The 25,565-nt window shown below is 36.5% G+C and overlaps 1 protein-coding gene across 2 annotated transcripts in view; it reads left to right on the forward strand.

Annotated features, from left to right (window-relative positions):
* Nucleotides 1-25,565, forward strand: part of ptprb (protein tyrosine phosphatase receptor type b) — a 117,153-nt gene that overhangs the window by 62,777 nt on the left and 28,811 nt on the right. For both annotated transcript variants that reach the window (XM_039759857.1, XM_039759858.1), the window contains 13 exons: nt 1,601-1,870; nt 4,917-5,177; nt 5,832-6,098; nt 6,334-6,600; nt 9,461-9,724; nt 10,752-11,015; nt 11,273-11,536; nt 16,233-16,496; nt 18,140-18,409; nt 18,578-18,841; nt 19,243-19,509; nt 22,432-22,722; nt 24,604-24,879. In XM_039759857.1, the coding sequence (XP_039615791.1) occupies nt 1,601-1,870; nt 4,917-5,177; nt 5,832-6,098; nt 6,334-6,600; nt 9,461-9,724; nt 10,752-11,015; nt 11,273-11,536; nt 16,233-16,496; nt 18,140-18,409; nt 18,578-18,841; nt 19,243-19,509; nt 22,432-22,722; nt 24,604-24,879 (3,489 nt within the window). The remainder of the gene's footprint in view (nt 1-1,600; nt 1,871-4,916; nt 5,178-5,831; nt 6,099-6,333; nt 6,601-9,460; nt 9,725-10,751; nt 11,016-11,272; nt 11,537-16,232; nt 16,497-18,139; nt 18,410-18,577; nt 18,842-19,242; nt 19,510-22,431; nt 22,723-24,603; nt 24,880-25,565) is intronic.

A 25,565-nucleotide genomic window follows, 5' to 3' on the forward strand; every position in this document is an offset into this window, starting at 1 on the left:
TAAAAATTTAGATCATTCAATGCTATGGCAAAATTTGTTTTTGTTGTTATTTGAAAAGAAAGTATACTCTTGTGCTTTAAACAGTAAACTCTGAAATAATATTGCAATAATGGTTTTATTAATCCACATCAAGAGAGGAGAAAACAAACTATTGGTCATGTCAGGCAAAATGGAAAACAAACATAATAGCAATCTATCATCCTCTGACCCTCTTAGACCTGAACAGGGTTGTGAGGGGTGCTGGAGCCTATCCCAGCTAGCATAGGGCACACGGCAGGAACAAACCCTGGATAAGACACCCGTCCATCACAGAATGGACACACACACACACCAATCTTACACTAGGACCAATTTGTTATCTCCAATCCACCTAACCAGCATATCTTTGGACTGTGTGAAGAAACCGGAGTACCCGGAGTAAACCCACACAGTCAGGGAGAACCTGTAAACTCCACAAATGGATGACGCTGGATGTGAAGTGAGATCTCCTTACTGTGAGGCAGCAGCACTATCACTGTGCTACCATGCTACCTATAAATTCAATTACTGAACCTCTATTTTATATAGCACACCATTTAATACAGAGCACACCATTAAAATGTAATAAGAAAGAATGTAAAGGAGGCCTTTTTGCCTCACTAGGTCAGGCTAATATCAGATCAGACCCTTTGTAGGATGACAGTGATAAGAACTGATCTTTTACACCCAAAGTCTGAGTTACTTTTGGGACCATCCAATTGAGTCAGTTCATGGATCAATGCCATCTTATAAAATATCATAGCCCTGGGCCTCTGAATCCATTGTATTCCTCAGCATACTTTTTCAAGTGTCTTTAGGTATTTTTGCATATACTTTTACCTGTAATGTGTAGTAAGGTCCCATTAGCAACTTCTCCTCTACCACCTATTGTAACAAAATCTGATTTCTACTTGTCGTCTATGACCTCTTTCTCAACCTGGGTTCCCCAGAGTTACTTTCTAAGACACCCTCTGAAGTTAATATCCTTTTTTTCTGTTTTCTGTACATTTCTACTCATACTGGTATGTAGAAGTTCTAGAATCAGCATATCTGTTTCTCCCTTTTCCTTCAGTAACAAATAGGTAATAGAAATTCTGTTTCTCTGCTCAGAAAAAAACATTAAGGCTTCTTACCCAAAATAAGTGTCTGAAAAGCATATTCTTTCTATAGAGACTTTTAAATACACCTAGTACAAGACTTTCTGCCAATTTCATAAATAGCATTATTATAACCATTTTTCACAAGTTGTGCAGGTGTATTCAGACAAATTTTATTGAAATTCAGAGTTTAAAAAACAAATTGAATGAGATAACAAAGAAGATTGCCCGTTTTCTAGAGATACTCACAATAGTAGCATGTAAATACCTAACATTCTGGCTAACATCACTATTAAAATCCTTTTTTTCTATAAAAAATATCACAGCTATAAATGGAATTGTCCAAATGAGCTACTTTTCCAAATTAAGATTAATCTCAGGCTTCCGCTGATAGGAAGAAAGGAAATTGTGTTTGTTCAGTTGTCCTTTTATTATTGCAACCTTCCTTGTGAATAATGTTCAGTCACAGGCTTCCTGTGTTTCAGCCCCGCAGACAGTGTCTCACTTACAGCTTGTTAGCCAGCCAGGACAAGCTGCTTTGTTGCTGAAATGGACTCCTCCTGCTGGAGAATGGGAGCAGTATCGTATTGTGTTCTTCAACAATTCAGTGGCTTTGCTGAACATCACTGTGGATAAACAGACCAGAGAGTATGAGATCAGGAGTCTAGGCCTGATTCCTGGAAGAAGCTATCATTCAGCAGTTATTGTAGAAAGTGGTGGTCTCACAAGCATTGCAAGATGTTCTGGGAGAACAGGTATAATTAATTGTTTATTTTTTCACTCTTTATACTATAAATATCAACATACTTCATTGGACAGAAAACAAAAGTATGGTATGGATGAGAGTTAAAAACCCTTTTGATGTCTAGTGATAAGTTTCATTTCCAACGCTTATAGCTTAACGTTCCAAAAGATCCAAGTGACATGTAGAAAAGAACTGATTAAGAGATAAACTATGGGCATGTGTACCTTTAAAAGTGGGAATGTCTCCAATACAGCTGTCCTTCTGCTTGAATGCATGAATAAGCAATATACTTCCATTAGTTCCACTCTAGACTTCATGTTGCCACTTACCAGGAAAATTATTGGACTTCAGTTAGTCCACTCAATATAGTATCCCATTATTTCAATTGTTCCATTCCACTATCAGCCTAAACATTTATGTCTATTTGATACTCTGTTACTCTCTCATTGTCTGTCTCTTTGTTACTTGATCAGAAGGTCAGGCAACCATAGGCATCATCCTCCCATTATACCATTTTCTCTTTTATGGCCTCAGAGGAAATATTTTCAGTACATTCTCCAGTCCCCCTTTATATCTACTGGGCTTTTGATCTTATGTATTTTGTCTCATCCAAGCTGTTGTTTAGCCTTCAGAGGGCATTGTGGTGGCAAGTGTATTCCTTGCCACCCCTTGCAAAATAGGAAACTACAATGAGGCAAGACTAGCCAAGAATGAGAGGAAAGTCCATTGCTCGAACTTACGTGCATATGCCCAGAATCACTAACAACAGTTCATTTTAAAAGAATCAATCAGCCTAACATGTATATCTTTGGGATACGGAAAAAAGTGAAATATTCAGAGAAAGCTAATGCACATATGGAGAGTTGGTCCAAAGTCAACAGAGGCAGTGACCAGCCAAGTATTTAAAGTTGGATTCCAAGAGTTGTGAGGCTGAAATGCTATCTCATTTTTATCTGAAAAAGAACTAAAAATAAAATTTAAAATAAATACTTTCTGTAAAAACTCTCCTTCTCTAATTTACCAGAACGACCACACAGTCAGTTTTTTTTTCTTTTTTAAATGTTCATAGCTGTCATTGATTGTAGAATGCTACCCTGCAGTGCATGAAGGAAGAAAAATGTCAGAAAAGATAAATTGTAATTGATGCCCTTTGAGTTAGTGCACACAAGATGGACAGATGAATTTGCATACTGGAGTACAGTATTGTAAATGAGCTGGCAGATGAAGCCTTGAAAATTGTCCCTGCGGTCACATAACATTATATAACATTATACAGCACTTTCTTTAGTAACCAAGGAAGCAAAAAACATCTCATTTGTTAATGGACACTCTATTCATTTTCATTACTTTGCAATATTTCAGACTTTGTTTTCCTGTAATTTCAAATTTAAAGGGGTCAGACAATGAAAATAAATCACTGTAGGAATGAGACCCTGGTCTGCAAAGTCCCTTAAAATGTATTATCTATACATCAGTGCTTTTAGAAAAAGACAATATAAACATTTTTGGAAATGTTGCATATATTAAGTGCCCCCATTTTACCTAATGTGTTTAAATTTCAGATACATGAGACTGGTTCTTGCATGCCATGATTTCAGTCATGATCCTTAAACTCATCTTTTAACCTTCCAGTAAAGGTACAGTAGAATTATGGAAGCAATTGTATTGTGCCTGTAAAGCACCTTAGCTTACTATGAAAAATGCAAAATATAAAATATCCATCCATTATCCAACCTGCTATATCCTAACTACAGGGTCACGGGGGTCTGCTGGAACCAATCCCAACCAACACAGGGCGCAAGGCAGGAAACAAACCCTCAGAGGGCCAGCCCACCGTATGGCACACACACACACTCCAAGCACACACTAGGGACAATTTAGGATCGCCAATGCGCCTAACCTGCACGTCTTTGGACTGTGGGAGGAAACCGACACAGACACGGGGAGAACATGTAAACTCCACGCAGGAAGGACCCAGGAAGTGAACCCAGGTCTCCTAACTGTGAGGCAGCAGCGCTACCACTGCGCCACCGTGCCACCTAAAATATGAAATGGTAATCAATATCCAAAAATAATTTCAGCCATGTTACTTGTAATAATGTCCATGTGCTTAAAATGTAAAGTGTACAGAACAAGTCTGAAGTTTCAATTGCCCCTCCTCAAACTTACAGTGTTTCTATGAGTGACTCACATTTAGTTTTTTATCTTTCTATTTCATCCAAATGAATGTATATATTCTAGTTGTACACTTATTTCTTTTGTTCTACATTATCAGGTGAAGTTAGTGCTCAGGGGCAGAACAGCGGTTACAGTAATGGTGGTGACCACACCCCCAACCCTGCTGTTATAGTTTTGATTTACAAAACCATAATCATTAGGTAACTATGGTGTCTACATTTATTTAATACAGATGAGCAATACTTTTTATTTAGAACACAGCATCCAAATATTTACTGTTTTTCCAAGCAGCGATAATAGATGAATAAAAGGAACATAATTTTAGGTACATAATTGTAGGTTCATGTAAAAAAAAGCATTAACTTTTGAAACATATTGATTTTTTTCTCTCCTTTTAAGATGAATCAGTCAAGTATATTTCTACTGTGAGAGCATAGGCTAATTAATTAATTAATTTATTTATTAATCTGCTCTGGGTCACACGATGAATCAGTGGTGAAAGTAAAACTAACAGCCCAAATATTCTAACTCTTTATTCACTGGGTTGAAAACTACCTGACAAGATTAGTCGAATCTGAATTGCTTTGTTGAAAGGTAAACATTTATGTCACTATACCACCATCATAACTTGTATGATGCTGTTTCCTGGTTGATAGATCACAATGTAATGTCTTTTTTACCACTTGCTCCTCTCCTGAGCCACACTCCCCCCATTCAAGGACAAATGCTATGTGTCAAAAACCTGACTCATCGTGAGATGTATCTGTATGCCAATAAAAATGTGTAATTGGACATCAGTATGTTTTTATATTCAGTTGAAATTGTAGTAAGCCTTATAAAAAACAGAAACCAGCAACTTTGTTCCTTTTTTTTTGCAGCTCTTCCCCCAGTCGATAATCTAAGCATTAAGGACTTTAATGAGTCTTCGATATCTATAAAATGGACAGCACCTTTAGCAGAATGGGATGAATACCTCCTTACATTGAAACATGGGGAGCACACAATTAGCAAAATGAAGATCCAGAAAGAAATAAAGGAGCACATTTTCAATAGTTTAACACCTGGAAGGAGATACACTATAAACGTAACCACTGTCAGTGGAGGCATTAGCAACTGGACTATTGCAGAATGCACAACAGGTACCCTTGACATCTGTCTGTTTCATTTCCTGGAATTTTATACAGTATCTTATTGTATAAACATTAACTCTCTCCATGTATGCCAATTTTTGCATTGCAAGTCAAAATGTAATTATTGCCAACACTGGAAGCTTTATCATAAATCTTCATTCCAAGTTGGTAGGGTGGAATCAGCATGCTGTTTGCATGTTGAAAGCGGGATGTAAATGCAATGGCAATAATTAAGATGTTTGGTTTATTTGTGTTATCTATTTGAAGTATTCATTTCCATGCTTGAAAGAAGAAATTAAGTTTTCATTTGTTTTTTAATGTTTCTTTGTTGTATAGCATACATACTGGCACAGTAAGTACTGTTTCTGCTGCCTTTATGTGTTCACTGTCTTGTAGCATTGTTTTTATTCATTTTGATTATTTTCTTGAGGTCATACAGCCCATTCTTTTATTAATTTAAATACTTCTGAAAATAGGTTCTATACTTTGTTTATTTATTGAGATTATTTTTTCAGTACATCCTTTCCTTTTTCCACTTTTGATAAATTCTTTCAGCATGGGAAAGGAGCTCCATAAGTGAAATATATTATGAACAATTTTACTGTCTGTTAATGTAAAAAAGAGTATTATTTGGTTAATCACAATTTTTCTCTTATTTCATAGTTCCTGCTGCAGCCGTCAATCTAACTGTTACTAACCAGGGTAAAACTAACAGCCTATATGCCTCTTGGGCTGCCACATTGGGTGATGTTGATTCCTATCAAGTTATTCTATTGTACAAGAACACTGTGATCAAAAATGAGAGTCTCCCAGGGAACAGCAGATCATGCTACTTCCACTCATTAAAGCCTGGAAAGCAGTATGAAGTTGTGATAACTGCCATTAGCAGAGACATACCATCACGACAAACTGTGGTTAATGGCAGAACAGGTAAAGCAGCTTACTTTGAAAAAATTAATGCCAATGACTTCTAGGAAATTTTCTGTGTTTATAAACATTCATTATTTATGTATTTTGTTTACAATATTTTACTGTCTTGATTTGATTTTAACGTAACATTTAATCAATATAATGACTGTTATGTTTTTCTCTTCTTGTTAATTATCAAGTACATTATACATGATATAGTGCTGATAGTAACTGGAAAACTTTTCTCATTTGGCAGTTCCGGCTGCAGTTAACCAGGTGAATGTTAGCAATCAGGGAAAAAGTGACAGCCTCCATGTCACATGGCTGCCTGCACAAGGGGATGTGGATTCCTACGAAGTCCTTCTTTTGCATGACATCATTGTAATAAAAAATGAAAGTGTGCCTGGACATATCACATTCTGCTACTTTCAGTCATTGAAACCTGGAGGACACTATGAAGTTGTGGTTACTACCATAAGCGGGGGAATTCTTTCTAAGCAGACTATGGCTAAGGGAATAACAGGTGAGCTATCTTTTTTAGTCAGAAATTGGAAACCTTCACTGTGCCATCATTCTTTGAATATTATTTTTTAATATAATTATAATAATAGATTAAGGTACCTCCTAAGTTTTATATGTTCTCCTTGTTTGTGTACGACTGCCGATCCTAATGTGATGTGGGAGACATCACAAGACCCGTGACAAGACCCTGAAGGTTGCTGAGGGTTGTGTTGGTGTTACTGGTGTTCCCAGAAGGAGGTGTTTCATCTCGTAGGGCACCCTGGATATCATCAAGAGGAGTCGCAGCGCATGGCTCAACGGCAACTCTGGTCTGTCCCGGGAACTGAGAAGGACGGCTGCGAGGGCTGTGAGGGCAGATAAAGAGGTGTTTGTTAGAGGAATCTGTGAGCAAGTGACACACCATCTGTGGTCTAGCGCCCCACGTCCTGCTTACAGAGGAATCGAAGCATTACGCACATCTGAATCTGTTCCTCGGGGAGGAGCTGTCCTCCTGGCATTGCAAGCAATCTTTGCTTCCATTTGGGAGACTGGCATCATTCCAACTGACTGGAAAATGGGACTTGTCGTCCCTATCTGGACTGGGAAGGGTGATTGCCTGGAATGCAGCAACTACAGGAGGATAACAATGCCCTTGCTAGGGTTGTTCTCAATAGGATCTGTGATCAATTGCTCACCTACCAGCGACCGGAACAGTCTGGTTTTACGCCTAAGAAGCCTACCATCGACCGCAGCCTGGCACTGAGGATTCTGATGGAGCGCAAACGGGAATTTTGGCAGTTTCTTTGCAGCCTTTGTTGATTTTCACAAAAGCGTACAACTCAGTTGATTGAGCTGCCCTGTGGAACATCCTGTGGGTTTGCGGGATACCCTCAAGGTTGCTGGATATCATGGCTGGCCTGTACACTGGTACTTTGAGTGCTGTGCAGAGTGGAGGCAGGACCTCTGCGCTTTTCCCAGTTGGTTCTGGGGTTTGTCAGGGGTGTATTCTTGCTCCTACTCTGTTCAGTGCTTGTATGGACTGGGTATTGGGCAAGGTCGTGGGGTCCAGCGGCTGTGGGGCATCTGTTGGTTTAGAAAGATTCACAGATCTCGACTTTGCTGACGATGGTGTGATCTTCGCGGCGTCAATGGAGGCTCTGATTAGGACGCTCAAGAGACTGAGTGAGTAGTCTGAGTGTCTGGGCTTGCGAGTGTCCAGGATAAAAACCAAGATCCAGGCCTTTAATTACCTTTTGGGCACAGCCATCAGCAGTGTGTCTGTTTGCAGAGAGAGTGTTGACCTTGTTGAGAGGTTTACTTACCTTGGCAGTGACTGAATGTCACTGGTAACTCTTCCTGTGAAGTCAGTAGATGGATTGGGAGAGCATGGGGGGTCATGAGGTTGCTGGAAAGGGGTGTGTGTCGCTCCTGATATCTATGCAAAAGGACGAAGGTCCAAGTCTTTAGAGTCCTGGTGCTTCCTGTCTTGCTATATGGTTGCGAGACATGGACTCTATCCAGTGACCTGAAATGAAGACTGGACTCTTTTGGTACTGTGTCGCTCCGGAAAATCCTTGGGTACTGTTGGTTTGACTTTGTGTTGAATGAGCAGTTGCTCATGCAGTCCCGAATGAGGCACATTACCTGAATTGTGAGGGAGTGTCAGTTACGGCACTATGGCCATGTGGCACGTTTCCCCGAGGGTGATTCGGATCGTAAGATCCTCCTTGTTGGGGACCCGAGTGGTTGGACCAGGCCAAGGGGTCGCCCACATAACACCTGGCTGTGGCAGATGGAGGGTCATTTCCGGAGAGCGGGACTGCACCGCGTGTCTGCCTGGGGGGTTGCAAACCGGGATCCTGAGTTGTTTTGCCGTGTAGTGGATGCAGCAATGCACTGTACCAGTGCATGCTCCCCATCTTGACTTGACTAGACTTGTTTGTGTGATGGTTCCCTCTTAACACTGAGCTGCATTCCCAAAGACATGCTTTCAAGTAGAAGAATTATTATTTTTACATTAGCAAGTGTAAGTCATACAGAGACATGCTCTGGTGTTGTATATCATTCTTAAACTGTGTCCATTATGTTACTTTATTGTTTCTACTCATGAATATGGCCACTCTACAAGTATCACAAAGGACTTTAACTTATAACACCACTATCTTGTAATGCAATATATATTGTATTATCCTACCTGATGCAGAGTAAGTGTTTTCTCATGTTATGGCCTAGTGGCTAAAGAGCATTTGACAGCAGTTTAAGTCAGCTAACTATATGACAATGGCCAAAACAAATCTGCTTGTACTCCAAATATAAGCTTTCTAGTTATAGTGCCCCATATTTTTTAAAGTCAAATTGGTCATTGCTTATCATGAATAGTAATATATTAAAGAACCAGCCCTGAGGTCTTTGTGCTTCTGTAACATTTGGAAAGTACTGAAATATTAAACTTGCTTATCATTTTTAGACAATTTAATCATAATATTATAGTGTGTTGTTAACCAAAACGTTCAGTATGGGTTCACTGCAAGATAGAAGAATTTTGGAAGTGGCATAGCATTGAGTATAACAGTGCACACATGTGTTCATCTATCGTATCTCTCATGTATTTGCTGACAATAATATCATCACTCCCAGCATTAAGTATAGCTTTAACAGGTTGGTTGGTTCTATATAATACTAGAAGTGTTAAAATGAAATTACTTGTCAAGATAAAAAGTGAAAATATGAAAGTCACTTTCAATGTGAAAAGTTAAAAAGGTATGATTTTAATCTAGCTCTTAGTTTATACTATTGTAAAGCAATGTTAAAATGTGTTTAAATTGCTGATTTCTAACCTACCACTAGAGAGCACTGTAACCTTTTTTTTCTTTTCATTACAGTTCCTTCAGCAGTAACTCAAGTGACAGTAAGCAATAATGGACACAAAGATTCCCTTAGTGTCTCCTGGCAGTCTGCCACAGGGGATGTGGATTCATACTTAGTGACCCTGAGAGACCGCTTCAATGTGGTGGATACCCAAATGGCCCTCAAAAGCAGTAATAATCTTGGTTTTAATTCTTTGGTGCCAGGCAGACTGTACAACATTTCCATTGCTACACGGAGTGGAGCTTATGAGAACAGTACGTTTGTACAAGAGCGCACACGTAAGTTTAATTACACTAGATTATGTTAATATTGTTTTTATCTCTTTATAAATCTTGTGGTCAAATTTCAATAGATTATTTGTAATATTTAGAAAGGGCATCACAATAAGAGAGAGAGAGAGAGAGAGAGGTTGGGAGCATGCACTGATACAGCCGTGCAACGGGTGACATCTCAGCACTACACTTGTTCAAATGGAGTGAAACAGTGTGATGTTTTTTACAGTGGCTGGTGGGCCAATCCTTTCACCAACCCCATGTTTTCTCTGCAAGTTGGAAGACCTTCTTGCAGGGCTGGATGTGTGTTAACGTCATACCCAGGACAGAGCAATTACAGGTTAAGGACCTTGCTCAAGGGCCCAGTGGCATTTACGGGATTCAAAGTAGTGAAGTAACTATTTAGTAGAAACACATTCATTTGTACATTTTGAAATTCATCTGAAACAAGAATAAATCACACTCCTTAGAAACAAACAAAACATAATGTAGCATTCTTAATCCTTCATAATCTATTTCAGGGACATGTGGGGTTTTGCTATTCTCGTCTATATTCTAGTCAATTCCTAAAACAACTAAAATATGACTTTCTGTAAAACTCAGACTTTTTCTATATTTTAGAAAAGCATGATATTTAATCTGTTACAGCATTACTACAATTACTATAAGTATTCATTTTCAAACAGATGTTGTAATTTTTAGTTACCTATAATACCTGTAATTTCTGTTTACTTTACTCCTATCATGGTTAACAGACAGCTAAATCTAGTAGCTTTATTTAGCTTAAAATATAAAAATTTTGCAAAATACATTCAAACTGTAATTAGGTAAGTTATGTGGACTTTCTAACCTTGACTTTGAAATATTGCTGATTAAATGTAAAAATAAGTATGCATTCTGTTTTATTGTATACAGTAAAAGGTATTTCAACTTGCTCTGAACCTCCCCCCTATTTTATTTTTCGTAAATATTCTTATACTGCTATATTAAGGACTTTTTAATTTCTTAACAGTTTTGTTTTTTTCCTTTTTAGGGCCCTCAAGTGTGGAGTATCCTATGGTCAACAACTTTGCAAGACGTGATTACCTCAAAGTTTCCTGGCAAAGTGTCACTGGGGACTTTGACTATTATCAAGTAGTCATTAAAAACAGCAGTGACATTATTCACACTGTCAATGTATCTAAATCCCAAAAAGAGTGTGAATTCTATTCACTGGTGCCCGGAAGGCTGTATTTCATAACTGTTATTACAAAAAGTGGGAGGTATGAAGCAAGCCAGACTACTAGTGGCCGGACATGTAAGAAAATGACATTTTGTATCTTTCAGCTTTGCAAGATTTTCTTTTGTTTTCTTTTATCTAGATATAACATGTGCTTCACATAATACTGCAAATTTAAAGTATACTATTAATTTTACTTTATTTGTTTATTTATACTATTTCTTCACTTGTCTTTTTCTTTACTTATGCGATAAGCCATCATCAATGAAAACAATCAAGCTGGCAGAATGTGTAGAAAGTGTTAAGTGGCATCTTTATTTTAATTATCTTTTCAGTTCCTGCTCAAGTGGAAAAGCTGACTGTTGCAAATAGGACCACAGATTACCTGCTTGTAAAATGGCAGCCAGCACCTGGTGACGTTGACCACTATGAAATCCAGCTCCTGTTCAATGACATGAAGGTGCTTCCACATATGACTCTGAGCAACACAATTCAAGAATACCATTTCACCTCCCTTGTCCCAGGAAGGCTGTACAAGATTGTTGTGACATCCTTCAGTGGGGAGCAGCAGATGACTGCATTTATTGAGGGACGCACAGGTGATCCACTTATAAGTTTATTTATTAACTAAGTGATTTAAAATTGGCCCTACTTTGTTTTTTAGGTTTCAAGGAAAAAGTACTTCAATGTGGCTTCACTGGCTTTGTATGTATGCTTTAAGGCATATCTGTTACATATTTGTAATCCTTTTTGTTCTGATTAGAATTTCAGATTTTTTTTTAAATGCAACTTTTATATGGAAGCAATCTTTCTATATGAATATCAGCATTACAATAGCTTCTGATTAAAATTTGAAAAACCATGGAAATTGAATGCCAAATTTGATTAAGCAGTTTCAGTGACTGGTAGATGGATGGATGGGCCATCAAATGAAAAGGCAAATTAGTGCTATTTCGTTACTTACTTTGATGTTCTTTGCTCCTGTTATTATAAATGAGCAAACACTGAATAAACCCTACCTTTACCTTTACTCTAGGAGGGGTCATGTGGGGCGGCAGTAGTTGCACATTTCTAAAATTGTGAATTTTCCTTTTCTGAAAAGGCTGTTCCAAATGCCTTATGGACCAGAACAGATAAGATTGTTTTCTTGCTTCATTTTTTTTTCTATTCAGATATTTTCATAAAACAAACATTTAATGGTGACTGGTTGCAAATAAACAGCTGATTTATAAAAGGAGGCAAGGCCTTGAACATACTGTAGATATCAGTAATTTCTTTTTCTTTTGAGCACAGTCTCTGCAAAGATAATGTTGATCTTTATCATCCAATGTCACCCTAAGCAAGCCTTTAGCTTATTATTTGATCCTGAATGGTTCATTTGATTTGTCTTGGCACCCACTGTAAAAATATCCATTAACAGTGTTTTTCTGTAGGTGTATACACATGGGTGCAACAAAGCAAATATTTTCCCCCATATGTTCCATCCCTAGCACCCTACTCAATGTTCTTTACATAGAAAGAATGTAACGCCTAATGATACTAAATCACCAGGGGCCTCATGTATAACGCCGTGCGTAGAACTCGCACTATAACATGGCGTAAGCACAAAAGCCGAAATGTGCTTACGCACAGAAAAATCCAGATGCAGGAATCTGTGCGTACTCCAACTTCCACGTTCTTCCGTTACATAAATCCTGATCAGCGTGAAAACTAACGCTCGTGCACGCGCATTTTGTAACGCCCCAAATCCTCCCAGAATTACGGCTATTTGAATATGCAAATCAATATAAATCGCCCTTAAGCGCAGCCTTCTGTGAAAAGACAATGGGAAAAGCACGGGGAAAATATAAGAATTTCAGCGAATACCAAGTGGAGGCAAAGGAAAAACATACTATTTGTTCAAATAAACCGTGGTATAATCAACAAAATGAAGTTGATCGAGTGACATAGCGTGTTGGAGAAACTTGAAAGCTCACATTAACAAAATCGCACAATGCCGGAAATAAAAAGAAGTCACATATCAAAGTGCCGTGAAAAGAAGAGTTGTAAGCCCACTGTCTGAGTGTCATATGAAAGCTTATTAGGGTACAGAGAAAAAAGGCACACGGTGGGGAAAAAGCACGAAATGTCAACTTTAATCTCGAATTTTCCACTTTAATCACGTAGTTTATTTTGTCATTTAGTAGAACATTATAAACTTAATCTTAAAATCGTTTAATTAACCAGTTTCTCAAAATTACATCGTAATTAAAGTAGCACGTTAAATGCTTTGTTTTGTATTTGATCTTCTACTCGTATGTGATCCATGTGTGTGAATCACTACTTGCTTCTTAAACTGGCTCTCTTCCTCCAACTGGACACAGAGTCCATTACATTTGTGATATTACAGCTCTCTGAATAACTAAAATACTGAGATGTATACGTGATGTCATTTTCATGATGATAGGAGCTAAAGCACATTATTAAACATGTGTTTCATGAGCCTCGTGCTCATGACAAGCATTATCTTTTGTCGAAATTTGTCGCTGCGTTTTTAGCTGTGTTGTTATTTTCTCTTTCTGTTTTATATTCAATATATATTGGCGTGGCCGCCCCAAGAGTCCTTGCTTTTCTTTCCCCAAGTAACCGATCGCCACACAATCAGCTCTGTAATAGAAGTTAAGCCATCTGTAAGCTTAGCGCCGATTCTTCAAAACGTTTAAGGAACATTGAAATATCTTCGTAGTACATGTTAAATTATTCTATCCTTCACGACACTCTCAGTGAAGAATATAGATTATTTAAATGAAGTTAAAGTTTTATGTGTATAATTTAACAAACATATTTTGCTGCATTTCACCTTAAAAATGATATCGTCATCATATGTAAATACGCTTTATAAAGTGGCTCAGGTTGTGAGATATTATAACTGTAGTGCAAGTTTACAGTGGGGTGATTGTACTTATAAGTACAAACCGTTCTACAAGGAGCAATTGATTGAATGCATTTAAAGTTCTTGGGATTAAACTGTTTCTGAACCGCGAGGTCCGTACAGGAAAGGCTTTAAAACATTTTGCAGTGGCTGAGGTAGCGTGTCCTTAAAGCTGTATACCGATAATTCTCTTTCCGATCAGCTGCTGCTGTGATTCACACTCAGATACAGTGATATAAATACTCAGTCGTGCAGTGAGAGAAATATGGAAAAAGATGATCCGCTGTGGCAACTCTTAACGGGAGGAGCTGAAAGAAGAAGAAGAAGTGAGAGTAACAACGCTAAAGCAGTTATGGTATTTGGAATACTATGGCTGTTCCCTGGACCATTATATTGTTACGAGTTAATTACAATCAGATGTATTACACTAATAAACAATATGCGGTTAGTTTCTGTGTATTTATAAAGCCGCGTCATGAAAATAATGAGTAATCACACAGGAACAGTAGCATTGCTTTGACGCTGGGTGCCGCCAGTCTGCAAAACCGAGCGTAGAACTTGCGTACGACAAGGTATGAGGTACCGTGGAAAAGTGCGTGGCTTTACGCCAAGTGTAGGTTTTATACATCGCGATTTGAACGTGAAAAAGTTCTTACGCAACATTTCTTTGCGTACGCACCGTTTATACATGAGGCCCCTGGCCTTTACTGATAATTGCAAACACATGCAAATATCATTAGCTGAGGATAGACCATAGCAAGAGTTTGGACAGTCATGGGTTTAACAGCTTTCAAAACTATCTCCCATTGAAAGTTTAACCCAGACCACCCTAGAGCCCCCAAGTATCCTTGATGAATTCCAATAACTAATTTATCTTTCTCACTTTGATCGACTAATACAATTGTTTCCTATTTATCTGTTGGTGCAGTCTTCTTTGATTTCACTTATTGTCTCTGTGCAGTCCACCAACCTAACACTAAAAACAGAATCACTTAACCAGTGAAGCTATAGTGCCTGTTACCTCAGCTCACTTCATTCCACATGACAACATATAAAGAATGCAATTATTTTGGATTATTGTCTAGGTCTGTCTGAGTGTCATATGAAAGCTTATTAGGGTACAGAGAAAAAAGGCACACGGTGGGGAAAAAGCACGAAATGTCAACTTTAATCTCGAATTTTCCACTTTAATCACGTAGTTTATTTTGTCATTTAGTAGAACATTATAAACTTAATCTTAAAATCGTTTAATTAACCAGTTTCTCAAAATTACATCGTAATTAAAGTAGCACGTTAAATGCTTTGTTTTGTATTTGATCTTCTACTCGTATGTGATCCATGTGTGTGAATCACTACTTGCTTCTTAAACTGGCTCTCTTCCTCCAACTGGACACAGAGTCCATTACATTAGTGATATTACAGCTCTCTGAATAACTAAAATACTGAGATGTATACGTGATGTCATTTTCATGATGATAGAGCCCCCAAGTATCCTTGATGAATTCCAATAACTAATTTATCTTTCTCACTTTGATCGACTAATACAATTGTTTTCTATTTATCTGTTGGTGCAGTCTTCTTTGATTTCACTTATTGTCTCTGTGCAGTCCACCAACCTAACACTAAAAACAGAATCACTTAACCAGTGAAGCTATAGTGCCTGTTACCTCAGCTCACTTCATTCCACATGACAACATATAAAGAATGCAATTATTTTGGATTATTGTCTAGGCCATGTTGCCATAAGGCAGTAACTCAAGTACCAGATATTGTTATCAATATGATTTTAACTTGCACAAAATATTTGTCACTTCCCATCGAGAAAATCATTTTGTTTCTTACTTTTTTTAGACTCTTAAGCTTCTTGTACTATGTGTCAAGATGAAACAGAAAACCTGGTTCACTGTATATTCTACCAATGCCTCTGAAGTCCTTATGAAGTTTAAGAAATATGTTACTTTACTTTGCAAAGCCATCTATTGCTCCATTTACTTTTTGAATCTGCTTTTCTATTTTTCATTATTTGGTAATTTAGTTTTATTAAACATTTATTTTTTCAATGCTTCACTTTGTGTTCTGATCTAATTAACACAATTATATTAGCCTCTTAAGAATGAGTGTGCCTTGTAATGGGCTGCTGCCCCATTTTGAGGTTAATACTTGTATATATAGGTGCTAAGATGTAATCATGTGACCGTACAATTGGATTTAGTTCAATAGTATAATATATAGATTGACCTCATCAGTTTAGAGCTTTATTTAATATTAAACATGTTTCTTTAAAACTTCATGTAAGCTTAGATTTGTAATTCTCAAACAACAACAAAAAAAACAAATTTTATTTAATGTTTCTCTTTTCATATTCCTGTTTTTATTTCTTACAGTTCCAAGCACAGTAAATAATATCCACGTTACCAACAATGGGGATACGAAGAGTCTGAAAGTGAACTGGACTCCTGCTAGTGGAGATGTGGACAGCTACACTGTAACAATTTCTCAGGAAAGAAAACAAATTGCTGAACAGACCATTTCCAAGCACATTAATGATTTTAGTTTTAATTTGTTAGAGGCAGGCCAGATTTACCTTATCACTGTTCAGACCAATAGCGGAGGTTTAAGCAATAGACGGACAGCTAGCGGAAGGACTGGTGAGTTTGACTACAGTTTTAACACCATTTTGAGCAGCAAATACTTTGATAGCAATGCTACACTCTCATTTATTCAAGTTAAAGTATATAATGAGAGTTAATTGCCCATCACTTTAACCATCCAACTAAAGTTTTACAGACTTTTTTTATTATGAATCACTAATCACTACAAATATTTTTACTGTTTTTCATTTTACTACAAATAAGTTACCGATGTTATATACACTTTATTACCTTTAATTTATTGTTCCATTCTCTTTTACATTCAGTATGTTATGATTTTAAATTTAATTGATGTTTGATACTAAATGGAGAGGCCGTGTTTTTTTCTTCTCTCATAAGTATAATTAATAAAAAGAAATTATAGTCTGCTTTTACTATTTCTGCATTAATGCACTTAGGTTGTGGCCTGAAATAACAAAAGCATTGCAAAAAGTTTACCAAGAACAAGAAAACATGGCTAACTTTCACTTTTGGGAATTTTTTACTTTGTTTTGATGAACATGAAATTGACAACAAAATCTGTTTCTGTGGTTATTAACAGTGAATGATATATAATGGGCTATAGAGTGTTTTCTTTAAATACGTTCAGTATATACAATATATGATTTCATATTGGGCGGCACAGTGGCGCAGTGGTAGCGCTGCTGCCTCGCAGTTAGGTGACCCGGGTTCACTTCCTGGGTCCTCCCTGCGTTGAGTTTGCATGTTCTCCCTGTGTCTGCATGGGTTTCCTCCCACAGTCCAAAAACATGCAGGTTAGGTGCATTGGCAATTCTAAATTGTCCCTAGTGTGTGTGTGTGCCCTGGGATTGGCTCCCCATGACCCTGTAGTTAGGATATAGTGGGTTGGATAATGGATGGATTACATATTATATTTTTATTTTAGCTCCAAACACAAATGCTTGTTAATAAAATACACAATCTTTAAATGCAAGCAAAGAGCTGCATGATCTAATTTTATAGTAAGCATAATTCAGGTCTGTAATGTCACATTTCCACAAGCACCAGAAGCAAGGCTAAACCTGGTTTTAGTTTTATTGCCTCTTCTTTTCATAACATTTCTCATTTCAGCAATTTTTTGACTTTATGGGTAAAACTCAAAATAATAAGAATGCAAGCAATGAGGCTGTAGTGATGTTGTTGGTACACGTTGGTTTCATCCAGTGTTACCATGCAGGTGACAAGATTGTAGTCAATGGCGTGCTTCCAGTGCTTTGTATGCACAAAGGTATTGGACGGGTGATTAAAAATGATATGCAAGATGTAGCAGTTGTAACGTGAACAGTTGATATTATTTAATTTAATTATACCGGCAAGAAAATTTAAATTTGAATGTCAAAGAGGCTGGAATAAATTAACATTTCTAAGAACATATATGTGTTGTGCTGTACAAATGTCTGCAAAGAAGTGACCAGCCTGATTCTTGTTCTTGGTATTTGTGGGAAAATTACACTATTTACTGTAACTGTTCAGTGTAGCTTACAAGTTTTCAATGGCAAAAATAGTCTGTCCTTTATATTTATAAATTACTTTAATTTGATGATAAATTGATTACACAAAGAACACTGGTATTTTAAGAATATGTGTTGATCTTCAGAAAACAGAATAAAGATAACTTAATTTGATTTCTTCTTGTCTAGTTCCCTCCCCAATTATGGACCTGAAAGTGGAAAACATGAATACAAGTTATAGCCTGGCAGTGAGATGGAAGGCTGCTATAGGAGTGGCAGAGAATTACAATCTGCAGTTACTAACTGAACAAGGTGGTCTCATCACTAATGTATCTGAGCCTGCCACAACCTTGTATTCCCAATTCACTAATCTGATGCAAGGGACAAAATATCGTATACGAGTGATGACTGTTAGTGGAGGACTATACAGTAAAGGTGTGGAGGGTGAAGGAAGGACAAGTAAGTTTATTTATTTATTTTCTTTTTTTTTTTTTTGTTACTGAGAGAGTTTAGTATGGTGTAGTGACTACAGCCTTAAAGGAAAAGATAATCACAAATATTCATTGATCATCTCTGCTCTAGTCTGTCCTCACCTTCAATATTTTCTTGTCATTTTTTTCTGCTTAGTCCCAGCATCAGTTAGTAACTTGAAAGTCATTGGAAATAGCACTGACAGCTTGACATTCAGATGGACAGCTCCTGAGGGGGACTTTCAGGCATATGAAATATTTCTCTACAATCCAGATGAATCTCTTCACAGCCAAAAAAAAGAACCTGCTAGTCTTAAGGAATATTCTTTCCAAGGGCTACTTCCAGGAAGGAGGTATCAAATGATTATTATGACATGCAGTGGACATTTTACCAATCAGTCTTCATTGTATGCAAGAACTGGTAAGAAGTCCTTTTCATGATGTATAAAAAACATTTACTACATTATTTTCTAACACTAGTTTGAGAAGGAGATTACTTTATGAAATCCATATTTGAACATGACCTCCACAGATTTCATTTCTATTTAAACTGCATGGTTTGAACCATTTTTAATTGTGATGTTTTTTGCATCAATTTGATTATTGTTCAACAAATTTGAATTTAGGTATGATGTAACTGTTATTTTGTAAAACAAAAAATAATAATATTAAAATAAAATAAAACAAAATCTCAAAATCAAACGAACAACAAAATTGTGTTGTTCCTGACAGATGAAAGAAGTTTCATTTTAGCCATATCACAATTTCTTGCTTTACAAGATATTCTGAAAACAGTTACTTAAAAAATATATTTTTGACCAGTTCCAGCTCCAGTGACAGCTTTACAAGCCATAAACCACAACAGCATTAGCAGCCTCTGGTTCACATGGGAGAAGGCAATTGGAGATGTTTCTGGTTATCAGATTTCTCTTTACAACCCTGACCACAGTCTGAAAGACAGCCGTCAAGAGAAGCCAGATGCTAAAGGGTGCCGCTTTGATGGACTTGTTCCTGGGAGGCCATATACTATTGTTATTGCAACTAAGAGTGGAGACCTTTCCAACAGTGTAACAGCAGAGGGAACAACAGGTAAGGTATACTGTAACTCTTAAGAAACCACCCAATAAACAAGAACTTTTGCAAACTGAATATCTTGCATTAGTCACACCCTATACATATATTATGAACCAATAAATAATTATTTGTGAAACAAAAAAAAAGAAAGTGTTGTTAATATGATGTTTCAAAAACAATGCAAAGTAAAACTGTTTCCATTTAAAAATTTCAAGGATTGAGTGATTGCCTCAGAATAGAACAGGGAGTCTTTGGTGGCTATTGAACCTGTAACCTTTTGCTATATATCTCAAACCTTTGGTTAGTATAGGGAGATTTCACCACAAGAATTGGAAAGTCTCAGGCAAAGAAATAAGTGGTCATTGTTTTAGTATAGAATGTTTTCACAACTAGCTGAAAAGAGCTTGCTATCGCATCAGACAGTTCAGCACTAACATCACCTGGCCAGAAGAAAAGCTGGCATAAGCAGTATTACTTAAATTCATCGAGTAACACTGTAATAAGAATCAAATGTTTTAATATAAGTGAGCATAACATTGAATTTTGCAAGGGAAGGGTGGTTCTCAGAAATTAGATTTTTTTTTTTTTATCACACAGTCTATTGCCAGCCCAAAAATGCAAAAATACACTTTAACCCAGGCTGCACTGAAGACAATATTAAACATTAGTGAGAATAGCAATTAGATTTACTTTTAATTTTCATTTAACCTCTTTATAGAAACAGCTGTTGAGAAATAGACAATGGCTGCACATTATTAGAACAAGAGTCTCTGATACAGAAGAATCATGTAGCCTGGTCCCACAGTTTACTTTATATTGCAATACTATTGGCGTAACCATAGTGGGCTCTTAAATAGCCCAACCAAAACTTTAAACAATATGTTATGCTCCTATTGTGATGGGCCAATAAGTTTATTAATAATAAAGTAATTTTAAAAGCTGAAGTCAATGCTCTCCATCATAATAACAAAGATTTTTGCCTTTCTAAATACCAATATTGTAAATTGTTCCAGCATACACTATAAGGCATTCAGGGTTTTAATTTAGCCTACCATTCCTAATCACCAAGTTTAGGGGTCCATTTCTTTGTAGTATAGGCCTTCTTTACCAAAATGAACTTACTTTGGTTAATGTTGCTGGAAACTAACTGCCTTCCTCCAGCTTTTGTCCTTCATTTATCCTTTACAAGGATCAACCAACCAGATGTAATAGCTAGCTCTTGGTGGAGCGTATGTAATAGAGTTTATTTAAGATTGTTTTCAGTGACCTTACTGGGATGCTGTTGGGTCTGAGGATTTACTATATTCCCTGAAAGAGAACAAAAAAACTTTGAGGTATTTCAAGTTCCTTTTTAGTCCCCAAGAGGTTCCCCTTGTGCACTCATGTCAAGCCTCATGAGCAGCAGCAGCAGTACTAGTGAAAGCTAAAAATCTTATGTGTTTGAAAGCTAAATCTATGTATAAATCAGTAAATATAGCAAAATAATATGTCTCCCTACATACCCCTTTAAAGGATAAATCACAATGATGTAATAATTATTAATTATACTTGACACATACTACAAATGTGCATTCACTGATTATCTCAAATAAACAGCTACTAGTGGCTACTTCAAGTATTTTGATTTACATAAACAACTTTTTTATAAAATCATGCCTGCTTAGTTTACCCCAAAAAATCTGTTAGGGAAACCACAGAAACTTCATGTAAATAGGAAATTCCATTTTTTGTATTGTGGTGAGCTGAGTACACAACCATCATCTTTCTTAGCAGTATCTATTGGTGGGCGTAATTCCATCTGTATAAGAATTGCATCTTCATGCTTTGCAATTCCCATTATAAAGTATTGTAAAGTATACTGTATTAAAACAGGAGAAAGTAGGGTGAAATGACACCTTTTATTGGCTAACTAAATAGATTACAAATGCAAGCTTTTAAGGCAGCTAAGGCCCCTTCATCAGGCAAGGTGTAACAAAGAAACTGAAAAATACTGTAGCTTATATTGGGACAGCAAAGTGATTTTTTTCTTTCACCTTAACAACCTTTTTGTTCAAATGTTAGCAAATTGAATACACCTGAGATAAATTAACCCTGAAAGAAGAGAACAATGAACTAATATAATGTAGAGATATGATAACCATCACTAGAGAAAGTCCTGCAAGCTTTTTTTGAAGTGCATTGTCTGTAAGATAGGCCACTGATGCAGTCAGCTGGTCAATCAGTCTGTTAGTCCACATATCTGGTCATAAAACACTTGTCTCTATTCAAACCATTTTATAGAGTGTTTAATTTAAGCATAAGTTTGTATTCCCATTCTCTCCGCTCCTGTTGGATCTTGAAATTACCCATAAGCACAGTGACCCTCAGATCCTTTATGCTGTGGCCATTACTGTTAAAGTGTGCTACCACTGGAAGATCAATACTGTTCTGATTAATGTGAGTTCATTCACTGGCTCAGTGTCTGGCCAGTTTCCCCTACATACAGTCCAGCGTTGGGGCACCTTATGCACATGATTAGGTAGACCACATTAGCAGATTTGTATGTGAACGGACCCTTTATTTTATGATGCTGCTGGCAATGTGGTGTAACTACCTGATCTGTTGTGTAGATATGTGCACAGGTGCCACACCTGTTCTGTAGGCAAGGAGATGTGCCACTTGCTGCCGAACCACACCCAGAGTTTCGGAAAATCAGTTGTATATAGTTTGTACAAATAAATGGTGATCGTTACAAAAATTGAAATTAAAATAACACTGATATTGTAGATGTTGTACTTGATTTTGCAGACCTCTGAGAAATCTTTGACCTTCCACTTATTTTCACTATGTACCAGTTTTAACTTAAACTGTTTCAGTAAATGGATGATTAAATTTGTGAAAAGTTTAATACCAATATCATTTTCATTTTTGTTATTGTCATTTTGTTTTACTTTGAAGCCCCTCGTCCTCCTAAGTCAGTAGCATTTACTGATGTTGCAAACACATCTGTGGTGATCACTTGGTCTGCTCCTGAAGACACAGATTACAATGACTTTGAGTTGAAGTGGTGGCCACATGACCAGCTGTCTGTGCATAACCCCTACTCAAGCAACAGAGCAGAAAGCCGTATTTTGCATGGCCTTCATCCAGGTCGTCTCTACAACTTCAGTGTGCGCACAGTCAGCAGGAGCACAGTAAGGGACTCCATGAATGCTTTCAGTCAACCTATCTTCAAAATCATCCGAACAAGTAAGTGGATGTTTTAATACAGATTCCATGTTGTTAAATTATTAGACACGTGACATATATACACACTCTTAAAAGCAGTGTACAGAATTTATGTAATACAACATTAAAACCGTAAAGCTATCAATACATACACATTGTTAGGATTAATTTTAATTTATTTTTTAAACCATGTTTTTTTAGTTCCATAAGCTAAAAGGCCAGTTACTCAGTATTTCTCTTAAAGGCAGTTTGTCATTTTATTACTCTTGCTATTCCTAGTTGCTTAATCTACTTTCAGTGTGTTCTTTTACTCTTAAAACTCAACATGCACAGTTGAACAGTTAGACCATCCTGTTGGTTAGGGCTGACATGCTACACAATAATAGCTCTGTTACTACCTTATGGCTACAAGTAGATGCTTTGCAGTTGCTTATACAGAACTAAGGAAATGAAATAGATAGATGGGTGCCTGCTATAAAGTTAGATTCTCAGGAAAAATTAGTAGAATTATGACATGTGAACATCAATTAATTTTATTTTTTATGGATTCAATTTTAAAAATAAAAATGAAACATAGTTACTACTACATACATGTGTTAAATACAACTTTTAGTACAAGTCGCTAATTTCATTGGAAGTAACCTAATTTTAAATACAAGACAGGGCAACAAAAATTTGATAAGCTGCTTTTTTTATAATAGAGCTGTTCTATTGCTATGATTCATTAAACTTCCAGTCTTACTCTAAAATTGTTATTTTATTGGCTATATTTAAACTTAATTGTTATCCCCATTAATGTGGTGCCACCAGCATATTAATGTATGTATCCATCCATAATCAAATTCACTTAGTGATATTCAGAGTCATTAGGTGACAAATCCTGTCCTGAAAGCACTGACCACAGGGCAAATAAACAAGCCTGGATATGGCTTTAGTACATACACACACATATACAGTTACACACAAATGACATTCATTTAGAGTCATCAGTTATTATATGCAGCTCTAAAGGATTTTAGTTGAAAAATGACATACCCAGAGAAAAACCTATGTAGACCAAGCTAAAATATGAAAATTGTAACAGACAGTTTCTATGATGTGATTCAAACCTAGAGTTTTGGAGCTGTGAGGTAGCACCACCATGCTGCTCTGTTCAGTAATGTAGTTATTACTGTATCTGACTACACACTCAAGTACAAGTAGAGACAACGTGAAAAATCTGGAACCGAGAACATTGTCAAACCAGCATAGTCTAATTCAAAGCTACATAAGACCATAGCCTACAAAATAAAAGAAAAAAAGGTAAAAAACAACTCATAAAGAAAAACATTAACACCTGTGGTTTCCATGCAAACAATGTACATATGGAAGAGTACGAATTACTGTTTTAGCACATAATACTGTAATCAAGTTTTCATTGTCTCCAGAGTCTTCCACTACTCTACTTAGTGTTTATTCCAGATTTGGATTACTGCTTTTACTAATTTTCCCTTAGTCTATGCATTCTTTATTACATGTTTTAGTCTAAGGCCAAATTAATTCTACTGGACCAATTGTATCAGTTACTTCAAGGGTAACAGAGCTTAAACAAGAGTTTTTTGCTTATGCCAAACATAGCACACCAAACAGCAGCAATATATACTTACATTGCTTTTGACAGTATATTGTGTAATGCATTTTTATACTTTCCAATAATAAAGATTATCAGCACACTTAAAAAAGTAAGAAAATAAATAAGACAATATGCATATTTTGTTAAGTTTATGCAAGTAAATATTCCAAATATATAAGAAACATAGCAAAATTCCTTACTTAATTCTAATTTATACTTTAAATGTATGGGTAGGTTTTCCTCATGCAAAACATTTCATGACATGACTGTCTTTTTTCTTTTTTTTCTAGAACCAGATCCCATTCATCATCTTCACTGCTGGCCTCAGAACTCAACTGCCATTTCCTGCTCATGGAATCACCCAGAATCTGACTACAGTGGTTTTAACATTGAGTGTTATCAGGACTCCAGAGAACTTATCTACTCACGTATAACTGGAAAAGAGAGTAATAGCCACAATATTGTCAAGCTAGAGCCACATAAACGCTATATTGTCTCCATCAAAGTCATATCTGATGAAATGACCAGTGAAGGTTTAGAAGAGAGCATTATCACTATGATAGACAGTAAGTTAATTTGTGTGGGTGCAGAATTTCTTCTTGATAATTTGCTTTCTTGTAGTAAATTTAAGAAACTATCTGCTAGATATGAGTATTGCCTTTTAGTATTTTAACCTGTGAACTGAATTTGTTTTTAAATCTAGCTCCATCTACCTAATTAAATACAAAACAGCGCATGTCAGGTATTCTGGTGATAGCGATGAAGTGCTAATATACTGTATGGTCCAAATAAACAATACTTTCTAATGTAGCTTAAGTCATCACAGTTCCAGATAAGCAATTATAAGAATATGTCAGATTGTGTCTAAAATCTCTACAGCTAAGCACATTGCATTAGCTTGCATTTAGTTTCTGTGTATTGATTTGTTACTTTGGATTCTCCCACTATTTATCCATGCCTGACTTCTCAAATTATATTGAGAAAGAGAGTTATTGTACTTTTTTTGGAGTAAGATTGACACAAGCAGTTCTTTTTACAATAAATGTATTTTCACATGAAAAAACAAGAAATGTTCAATAGTTTTTCAAATCAGGGCATTCATAAATATCTTGTTTTCGTTTCCAAGTAGAGTACTGATATTAAATTGTCTAGTTGCCACTAAGTTCTATAATTAGACAAATCTAATCTCAGGTAACAAATACACATAACAGATTCAGCTTTGTTGTTAATTAATACTCGGTACAGGTTCACA

The sequence above is a fragment of the Polypterus senegalus genome, chromosome 8, assembly GCF_016835505.1.
Source record: "Polypterus senegalus isolate Bchr_013 chromosome 8, ASM1683550v1, whole genome shotgun sequence".
NCBI lineage: Eukaryota > Metazoa > Chordata > Cladistia > Polypteriformes > Polypteridae > Polypterus > Polypterus senegalus.